This window comes from Gigantopelta aegis, chromosome 14 (genome assembly GCF_016097555.1).
Source record: "Gigantopelta aegis isolate Gae_Host chromosome 14, Gae_host_genome, whole genome shotgun sequence".
In the NCBI taxonomy this organism is placed as follows: domain Eukaryota; kingdom Metazoa; phylum Mollusca; class Gastropoda; order Neomphalida; family Peltospiridae; genus Gigantopelta; species Gigantopelta aegis.
In genome coordinates, this window is record NC_054712.1 from 55474519 (window position 1) to 55485422 (window position 10904).

Below are 10904 nucleotides of genomic sequence, written 5' to 3' on the forward strand. Positions count from 1 at the left end.
AGTATATCAAAGGCCACAGTATGCGCTATCCTGTCTGTGGGATGGTGCATATAAACAATCCCTTGCTACTAAGGGAAAAATGTAGTGGGTTTCCTCTCTAAAACTATTTCAGAATTACCAAATGTTTGACATCCAACAGTCGATCATTAATAAGTCAATGTGTTCTAGTGGTGTCGTTAAACAAAACAAACAAACTTTATTACAAACACTAGGATGGCCAGAAACTGGATTTGCTAAAATGTGTAAATAATGTGTAATTTAGTAATAAAAAAGTAATAATAGTCACATACACTGCCGGATAGCGAATGACTGGAGTTGGTGTCTTTGATGGTTTGAAATGTTTAATCAACTAGTAAGATATATACGGTATTAGACTTCACTTCACATTTTTAGGTTTACAATTTTTATCACATATTATGGCTTGACAATGCTGGTGAAAACCTGCAAACTGTTTTTACAGAATATATTTGGGGTTTTGGGGTGGGGTTTTGTGTGAATTAAAACCAACAACTTCTGTCATTCCAAAACAAGACAGGTTCAGGTAGAATCATATCATATACTGCTGAAAAACCATGTACCTTTAATAAAATTGGAGAAAACATGAGGTGTTTTCTCTTTTATAAATACATCTGAACCGCAAAAGCAAAGGAAAAAGAAGGAAGTTACAGTCATGTGACTGGAAAAGGAAGGGGTGTGCAGTAGAAGAAATTTCGGCCGTTGGGATGTTCGAACCACACTACTATCCTTAGGGGAATATGCATTCGTTGAGGACAGATCAAATTGAAAAGAAATAACATGTTATAATTAAATTTCTCTTACATTCATTACAATGTAATGTCATCCCATTGGTCCAGACACAGCACCGCGAATTTGTTCATTTCTTAATGAACGCAAAAATTACATCATTATATCTGATGACATTTTATATGGGCAAGTTGTCTTATTGAGCGTTAATATATATTGATAAAAAATAATTCCAAATAAAGTACTCGTTTTTAATGTTATTATTAGTATGTTTTAAATTTAATTATAAGTATTGACTGTTATTTCTTTTATGTTCATCTAGGTATGAATAAAACAAAATCATCTGCAAACTGTGTGAATCGGCAAAGATGATTTTTTTTTTCATACCCCCAATGAACATAAAGGAAATAAAAGACAATACTTGATTAATAAAATGTTTAGTTCCTTACAATCCAGACAGATGACTTCTGCCACTCCGGCACAGACACCATGCTCCTCACTTCCTGGAGAGTTCTCTTCATCTCCGACTCGCTGGTGATCGTCTGGAACCCATCGACCAGACGCTGGAACTCCTTCTCCAGGTTCAACCTCTCCCGCCAGTGAGCGCTTCTCTGACCTGAAACAGAGGGGAGGAAAGTTTAGTCAACCTCTCCCGCCAGTGAGTGCTTCTCTGACCTGAAACAGAGGGGAGGAAAGTTTAGTCAACCTCTCTCGCCAGTGAGTGCTTCTCTGACCTGAAACAGAGGAGGGGGGTGTTTATTCAGCCTCTCCCGCCAGTGAGCACTTCTCTGACCTGAAATGGGGGGGGGGGGGGGAGAGAGTGTTTATTCAGCCTCTCCCGCTAGTGAGTGCTTCTCTGACCTGAAACAGAGGAGGGGGGTATTTATTCAGCCTCTCCCGCCAGGAGCGCTTCTCTGACCTGAAACAGAGGAGGGGAGTGTTTATTCAGCCTCTCCCGCCAGTGAGCGCTTCTCTGACCTTAAACAGAGGAGGGGAGTGTTTATTCAGGCTCTCCCGCCAGTGAGCGCTTGTCTGACCTGAAACAGAGGAGGGGGGGGGGGGGGGGGGTGTGTGTTTATTCAGCCTCTCCCACCAGTGAGCGCTTCTCTGACCTGAAACAGAGGAGGGGGTGTTTATTCAGCCTCTCCCGCCAGTGAGCACTTCTCTGACCTGAAACAGAGAGGAAGGGAGTGTTTAATCAGGCTCTCCCGCCAGTGGGGAGAGGAATGTCAGATGACACCCCAGCACATTATTTGTTCAGCCTCTCCCACCAGTGAGCACTTCTCTGACCTAAAACAGAGGGGAGTGTTTATTCAGCATCTTTCGCCAGTAAATTTGGGCAGTATTGAAATTTGAGGTTCAGTATCGATATTGGTATTTTGGGAGTGATTTACCTCGGTATCGGTACGGTATTCGGTACTGACACAATACCAATACTGATACCGATATCGAGCAATATTTTCAGTATACTTGGCTTTAAATACATGCCTGAGTTAAAGTTCACCTGCTAATTTTAAAGTTCACCTGCTAATTTCATCTAACTAAAATTAAATTTCACACACAAGGATTTCATCTGATTTATACACAACCCATTTTACGTAAGTCAGATATATGGTTAGTGCTTTACGAAATGGTGTGAAACATTTTTCAATACCGAAATTTCAGCCTCTCCCGCCAGTGAATGCTTCATTGACCTGAAACAGAGGCAGGGCTCGAAATGGTGTGTGATGAGGTCGCCAAATGCAACCAATGTCCAAAAACAAACAAAAAAATAATGGTGTTAATTGGCCAAATAATATTATTTGGTTGATTTTCTTTAAAGCTATAACATATGAGCTACTATTAATATTTGTATTATACATATTTATTACATATTACAATCTTGCTCGTGGTTTGTGGTTTGCTTACTATATAATAATTTGCCAAAATCCATTATTATTTTTGGGGCCACCATATTTTTTGGCGAGTTTCGACCCCCAAGAGGGGAGTGTTTATTCAGCCTCTCCCGCCAGTTAGCGCTTCTCTGACCTGAAATAAAGGGGAGTGTTTATTCAGCCTCTCCCGCCAGTGAGCACTTGTCTGACCTGAACAAATTATTAATACGTAATATAAATTTTCAAGCATCATATTTCACTGACATGAAATGTATTACGCACTGCACAGGCAGTTCTAGATAAGGGTTACAGCTGTCCCACGTTGTCCCCATCAGTTTGAAAGGCCCTTTTCAAAATTAATATAAAAAAAACCCATAAGTTATCATCCACAATATACAAAACTAAACTGCTCGGAGCATCTTTATTTGAAAATGTTTGTTTAAACAATATTTATTGCCATTAAAAAACAGTAGTGATCTGGGAATTGGCCAACAGGCGTTACCCTATATTAAGGCCTCTCCAAACATTTTACAATATGAATATATTACAAGCAATAAAATAAAACATGATTATAACTTGTTTCAATTTACTAACAAAGAGGGGATTTAAAAATGTTGTTGGGAGGATGTCCCCGAACCCTCAAAAAAAAATCACTCCTTTTGGGACCTCAGCTCATTTGCCTTTGACAAACTCAAATTGCCCTTTTGAGAATGTTGTGAACCCCTTTACACAATCTTTGACCTGCCCCTGCACCATTATTTAAATATCTGCTTACCAGCTGCAATCACAGCATGTCTGTTCTTTCCTGCAGCTCGTAACCACCTGAATTCCTCCGTTAAATTGCGTATACATCCTTCTGTCACTCGGCCTTCATCGTAGCATTTCTGACAAACCTAAAAATGTCAAAAATATTTAATATAACATGTCTAACTGAATATCTGCTCCTCTTAAAACCTTTCATAGAGTGACAGTGCACTATCAATTTAATTAGCTTGTAGACATGATGGTGTGCGGCACACCACTATTAATTGAACATAATAAAAAGGCACAGTTCATGACGTCACCCAGCACTGATACTATAAGGTTAAGATATTTGTTTTTATGGTAGTTTTAGCAAAAACACCCACCACAAAACATGAAAATATATAACTATCCTATGTAATCAGAGGTATTTCAAAATGTATACTGAGTCAAATTAAAAACTTCACAATCTAAACTTTGAATAAAGTCAATGAGTGTTGAAAGGAGGTATTTTTCAGGAATAAATATTGTAATGCTGTGGGCGCATAGAACAGATTTTTGACTCAAAATTCTTTCTTTGGACGTCATACAATAAAAAATACCTTATTTAACTTGTTCTTCTGTCATACTTGGTAATCAGCCAAGATGAAACGGTTGTGAAGTTTTCAATTTGACTTGGTATATACTAAGATGTCTCTCTTTATATCAGTATTGTATCAATATGGCAGCTCATTCTAGTATGTGAAATATACATTGTTTAACACAAAACAGTTGAAAGTTAAGAGGGAGGAGGAAATGTTTTATTTAACAACACACTCGACACATTTTATTTACGGTTATATGGCATCAGACATATGGTTATGGACCACACAGATATTGAGAAAGGAAACCTGCTGTCGCCACTTCATGGGCTACTCTTTTCGATTAGCACCTAAGCATCTTTTATATGCACCATCCCACAGAATAGTACATACCACGGCCTTTGTTACACCAGTTGTGGTGTACTGGCTGGAACATGAAATAGCCCAATGGGTCCACTGACGGAAATTGACCCTAGATCGATGAAAGTTAAGAGAGACAAATACACAAACCTTGTATGTCTTGCCATCAGGATCAGGGTTTGCTAGCTTGTTCAACTTCCTGCGGAACTTCACGCAGTTCGAACAAAATATTTCTCCGCATCTGAAAACACAAGCAGAATTTGAGAAAACATAATGATATCACATCATGAGTTGCAGAGGTAAGAGAGAGCTTAGATGAACCTCAGTGAAGTTGCATAAGCCATCCGGGGTGGATATACAAAGTGAAAAAAAAGGGATGTGTAAAATGATACAGAAATCCAGGCCTTAGGATTTCAAATTTCTTTTGAACATTTTTTCAGTTCCGTGCCTTGTAATCATGGGAACCCATAGAAAACTGGTTTTAGGTTCCATGAAAACAAGTCATGGGAACTCATTTTTAATACCATTGATTTAAATTATCGCAAAAATCTATGCAAAGAGACATGTTTTCAAACTCAATATAAAGTTGATTTTCGGCACACCCTCTCCCTTATACGCATGCTGTTGTGATTTTGACAGCTAAATAAAAATTAAAGTTTAGGTCTACGTCATTTCCTCCCATAATAAAACCACAGGAAATAATGGGGCCTATTTGATTGCCACCTTCAGTACTCCAGCATATGCGTGTCAATCAACTTCAGTGACAGTAGTCAGAAAGTTAAATATTTTCCACAAAATTATATTTGAATTTAAATACTATTTATTGATCCCTATATTTAAGAGATACACTACAATAATTAGTGCCAGTAATTTTGGTTCATATGTAACGTAATGTTTTCCCTAGCTTGTTTTAGTATGGTGCAGCACCATGCCTCAGTAGCCTAACACCATCTTGCCTTAATCAGCACCATGCTGCCCTGAGATTAAACAAGCCTTTTTCACTAATTAATTCTAAAATTGCCTTTATAAAACACCCAAAAAGGTATTATTAATTAATAAAATATGCCTTTTATATATTTTGCCATTTTATATATTAAAGCAAGCACATAAATTACATTAATGTTTATTTCAATTAATATTTGTGTATTTTTAATGAAAAACAAGTGCCCTGAAAATGCCCCAGAAGTGTTTGGTCTACCATGCCTTGCCAAATGTCTAGGGAAATCACTAGTAACGTGTTTGATTTGAGAATGTGTTGGAACTTGGTTAACACAACACTCCAAATTGGGCCTCGTGATTGTGTGATATCAGACATGTAATTAGAATTTAAAAAAATATATATACTAATTTCGTTTAATAGTTGTACTCGATATAATAATCATGGGAAATGAAATTTCAGTTCAGTGATTTTACCAACACGGTACCGGAAACGATCTTTACCATAAAATCTGAAGGCCTGGAAATCAGAAAAAGGGTATGTGTGCGTACGATACCAACATAGACCAAAAAAGGGGCAATAGTATGCATGAAACGTAGGCGGCTATATCTACTGAGTGCAATGAGACATATAATTGTAAGCATGAAAGGTATGTTGCAGTGGAGGCTAAAGTAGGTGATGAAAATGGCCGCCTTCTGACCACTAATGAACACTGCTTACCTCCTACAGTGGTGGGGTCTCTCTATCAGAGAAAACTGTTTCCTACAAGTCGTGTTCAAGCAGCCAGATCGGGACTCTTGGGGTTTCCAGTGACGCTTTGTGATATCTACAGAAACAAAAAACAAACAGTTTGTACAAGGGGACAATATTTCATAATCTGAGGTAACCAGAAGTCGGTTCATGGGACTTTTACCTGCATGTAGGTAACCGATTCTTCGGTTATGTGAATTATTTTTGTGAAACCACTTTTTACAATTTGACTACTGAGGTGCTGCATAACACTGTCCAAAAATCATCTACAAGTAGTCCATTAAAAGAGTGCAGAATATATATTACACATGTATATGCATTTTTGGAATACAGTCTAAACCACTTTATTGCATATTGGTTTATAGCATAACTCAGTTATTTGCATATTATGTTGCTGCACAGAACCTTTTAGCATTAAACCAATACAAATTATATCACATAATTGAATAGCTTTATAAAGACAAATAGTGGTTAATTGCATACAGAAAAAAAAATCTTGGAAATTTTATCATAAAATATTCCATAAATCTTTAATATTTTACCAGAAAAAATTGTAACTGCACAGAGAACAAAGCTGAATGTTCTATTGCACACAATATTGAAAGAAAAAAAATTCATGTAAAAGCAATATTACTAAAACATGTGATGTACATTGTAGACAATGTACGAAACATTGTAGACAATGTACGAATGCTCACACAAGAAGACTAGTTGTAGTGCTTATAGAAATGTTTAAGATTTAAGTCTTGATGTCAGGATTTCAGATATGATTTGTCCTTTTTAACAAAATCACGTAAAACTAACAACGGAAATCAATTAGTTGACCAAACATCTACAAAAAAGTCCATGCAGCAGCTAGAAATTTTGAGTTGAAAAAGTGGTTTTCGGCAAGTATTTTCGCTTGACAACAATGGCGGAACGTCGTGTTCATTTTCAGGAATTGATAGCTGACTGTGACAGCTAATTTAATAATAAATTTGGCCATTTTACCAACAACGAAAATCACCAAATATTGGGATATGAATCATGGTTTATTTCCAAAAACAAATTCTGATCAGAAAAACAGTCAGTGGGAATAATGGCCATATACCGGACATAGTAAACACACCTTTTTCCATTTTAAGCTTAATTTTAATCATCAATAACTGATCTAAAATATCAATAAAATTTTAAAACGCCACAAAAATACTTACTGATTCAAATATAAACTTTATTTTATGTATTTACAAAAACAATTTAAGTGTAAACATGTGAGTAAAAGTTCTAAATTTGTACCCCCTCAACGTGTTTTGTCAAAAATTAATGCAGTAGTCAGAATGTTAACTTTAATTATCATATTTACCTTTGATTGGCTCTTCTTGTTCTGTCTGTGGAGCTGTTAGTATGTCTATCCGGCTAAAGTAGGTGGCCAGTGATTTGGGGTCACCCGTCTGCTGATCAAACGTGCCCATGTCAAGGTCAGGACACCTATTCTATATAAAAAAAAACGAGATCGCCTAATTAGCATAATGGTTTTACTACCTGACACAGCTGTTGTAAACAAACAAATGGCTGTAATGGTTTGTGTTTCAGCTAAGAGTCTCGGCTTTCTTCGTGCAGCGTCTCACAAACAGAATACAGAAAAAGGACACGAGAACTACCCTTCTTATTTAACTGGAACATTGTCGGCTTTCTTCCTGTAGTGTGTGTATAATGTATTAGTTGTTACTATGTGAAATATCTGTTATCGACGAACTTGAAAATGATCATCAAACATATGGTTATTATTGTACTGGAGCGGGAAGCTTCGACTATCCAGTGGTAGGCGAATATTCTGTGTTTTCATTATATAGTTATCTCCGACTGAGAGAGCGATTATAAGAACGGAAAGATCCAGCCAGTACACCATCACTGGTGTATCAAAGGCTATGATATGTATTATCCTGTCTGTGGAATAATACATGTAACAAATCCCTTGTTATTAATGGGAAAAAATGTGGCAAGTTTTCTCTCTAAGACTGATGGGGGAAAATGTGACAGGTTTCTTCCCTAAGATTATATGTCAAAATTACCAAATGTCTGACATCCAATAGCAATCAATGTGCTCTAGTGGTGTCGTAAAACAAAACAAACTAACTCTTTTTTTCTTTTCTTTTTGGGGGTGGGGTGGGGGGTGGGGGGGGGGGGGGTGACAGCAGAATTTTGCATTGATTTTACTAGGGCCATGAAGGAAGATGAATATGAGCAACTTCTTAAATCAAGAATAATCAACTGTGATGCCAGAGCTTAGCCCGAGTACTCTGACTGTAAGAGAGCTAGATGGACATTTGGAAGGTTATACGCTCTCATTAGTCAGGAACTGTTTTCGTTAATGACGCACTCAACACATTTTATTTATGGTTGTATTGCATCGGACACATGATTAAGGACCACACAGATACTGAGACAGGAATGCTGCTGTCGCCACTTCATGGGCTACTCTTTTCAATTAGCAGCAAGGGATCTTTCGTGTGCACCATTCCATAGACAGGATAGTACATACCATGGCCTTGATATACCAGTCGTGGCGCACTGGCTGGAAGGAGAAATAGCCCAATGGGCCCACCAACGGGGATCGATCTCACACCGACCATGCATCAAGCTAGTGCTTTACCACTGGGCTACGTCCCGCCCCTCATGACAGTCAGAGACCAAACTATGTAATTTTCTTTCAATCGCTGCCATCCAAACAGTAGTCAGATATTCCCACCCTAATACCATAACAATCCTGTTTGACGTCAAATACATTTACATCATTAAAAAAAATCCAAATATTAATCACTAATACACACACTACAGAAAGAAACCATACAGTACCCACATTCAGCTAAGCTTGGGCAAACTTCAGACAGCAGAATTCTACGGTCGCTGACCTATTCGTGACGTACCATCATATGATCGCCCACTCAGGATGCCGTCTTCCAGGGGCCTTCTTAGGCACTTGCCAAATTTGCCTATTGCGAATTTCAAAAACACTTGGCAAATTTTATTTTAATTTGGTGAAATAATTTTATGTAATAATTGTTATTTTGTTACAAAATTACTGGGTTTTTGAAGTGTAACAGAGAATTTGGTGAGATTTTCGGAAAAATATCTGCCTGGTCCCCCGCCCCATTATTATTTTTAGTTAGGGGCGGGGGACAAGGCAGATATTTAGTTAGGGGTGGGGGAGGGGGGGGGAGGTCCAGGCGAATATTATACCGTTATATGCCCCATCCCACAGACAGAATAGCACATACAATGGCCTACAAGTTGATATATATATATATATATACCAGAGTGGTACACATGCCAAGCTGGCATACGACTTGTACTTGTAGGGCATAATATCTGCAAGGTCTCCCCATTCATCAAAGCCTGTTATACGTGACAGAACCAAAGGAAAGTCCTACCGCTATGTTGTCCCCAAACATTAACGTCAGATGTTATAGTAACGTTATATAGGCAACTATAGTATTTGTATTAGGGGTTTTTGTTTGGGGGTACCTGTGGTCCCCATTATCTGAATCATTATGATTATAAAGCATTTCCTTCCCGCCCCTCTGGTATTTTAAAGCCTAGTTGACAGGTTAATGGCACAGAATAAAAAACGACAATGACACAAAATAACTGTAATTCATACCTGGTTAATATTCTAACATGGTTCTTTTAAACAAATCACGTGAGTTGTTATCTACAAACATTTGTGGTCAACTTTTTGTGACTTGTTTATCTTTTCATGGCTCACATTTTATACAAAAACGAACCAGAAAGAAACGAAACGAACCAATATATTATAAAAATGCTAACTAATTAATAACTAACACAAAGGTTAATTAACGAACGCACTGGGCAAATAAAATATTATTTTATTTGTGCAATATATTCAGCAGGATGTATCAATGCATTTAGCTCCCAAGATAGACTATTTTAGTCTAAACTTTGGCTAAGTTATCAGGTAACAGGTCGTTTCGCCCCTGATTTAACACTAATAAAAATTAACCTACCTCAATGGCCTACCTCTGAAACTTGACTAGTAATCTCATTTAGGCCTAATGTAAATTTTATTTCTGAAAAACTAACAAACAAAAAAATCTTCAAGATTTAAATGTCTTCCTCAAAAGAGCATCAAAACAATTTTAGCAATTAACATTTAACAATGACATAGGCCCCTACTATGAAGCATGTCCCAGGTCGGCTGTACTTTTCAGAGATACAATATGTATCAATTAGTCATTGTTGCCTGTAGTTCATGTTGGCTTATCCTACAATAAGTGCTCATTTTAATACCTTTTAAAATAACACTAAGTCCTCCCTGTCTGGTCCTTATGTTAATAATTTGTAAAAAGTGTCAATTTGCATTGATCCAATTACAGTAATATAACGTTTGTTATTCAACAGTTCAAACCGGGTGAGAGTTCATCACAGTCAACTGTACTTGAGTTCCATGAACGAACAAAAAAATTACACTAATAAATATATAATCGGGGCGAATCGACTCACCTTTGGGGCGAAACGACTAGGCACGAATAAGATTTAGAACGAACCAACCCTGGGTGGACGGGTCTAAGGGCGTAACAACACAGGGTTCGAAATGGTTTTAGGGCGAAACGACCCGGATTTAAGTTATCAGAATGAAGTAGGGCGATCTCGCCACCGGGCGATCTCGCCCAGGCCCATATACTGCTGGGCGAAATCGCCGTACTATATATCTAACTAAAGAGGAATTTTATGATTTAAAATGTTTATATTACTAACATTAATTACCTTATAAACTCATTGTGTGGATGTTTATATATTATTATTTTTTGTTTCTGTTTACTCCGCCCAACTTTTTGAGAAACCAATATCAAACCCAAAACATGCACTGAATAATAATAAGCTTAAAGTACTGTCAGTCGGGCCAACTTTGTTGTAAAC

The 10904-nt window shown here is 37.4% G+C and overlaps 1 protein-coding gene across 2 annotated transcripts in view; it reads right to left on the reverse strand.

Annotated features, from left to right (window-relative positions):
* LOC121388595 (vacuolar segregation protein PEP7-like) overlaps positions 1 to 9722 on the reverse strand; it is a 67047-nt gene extending 57325 nt beyond the window's left edge. For both annotated transcript variants that reach the window (XM_041519999.1, XM_041519998.1), the window contains exons 1-6: positions 9628 to 9722; positions 7330 to 7459; positions 5958 to 6063; positions 4451 to 4541; positions 3394 to 3511; positions 1194 to 1360 (exon numbers count right to left, since the gene is read on the reverse strand). In XM_041519999.1, the coding sequence (XP_041375933.1) occupies positions 1194 to 1360; positions 3394 to 3511; positions 4451 to 4541; positions 5958 to 6063; positions 7330 to 7438 (591 nt within the window). In that variant the 5' untranslated portion in view covers positions 7439 to 7459; positions 9628 to 9722. The remainder of the gene's footprint in view (positions 1 to 1193; positions 1361 to 3393; positions 3512 to 4450; positions 4542 to 5957; positions 6064 to 7329; positions 7460 to 9627) is intronic.
* Positions 9723 to 10904: the final 1182 nt, after the last annotated feature.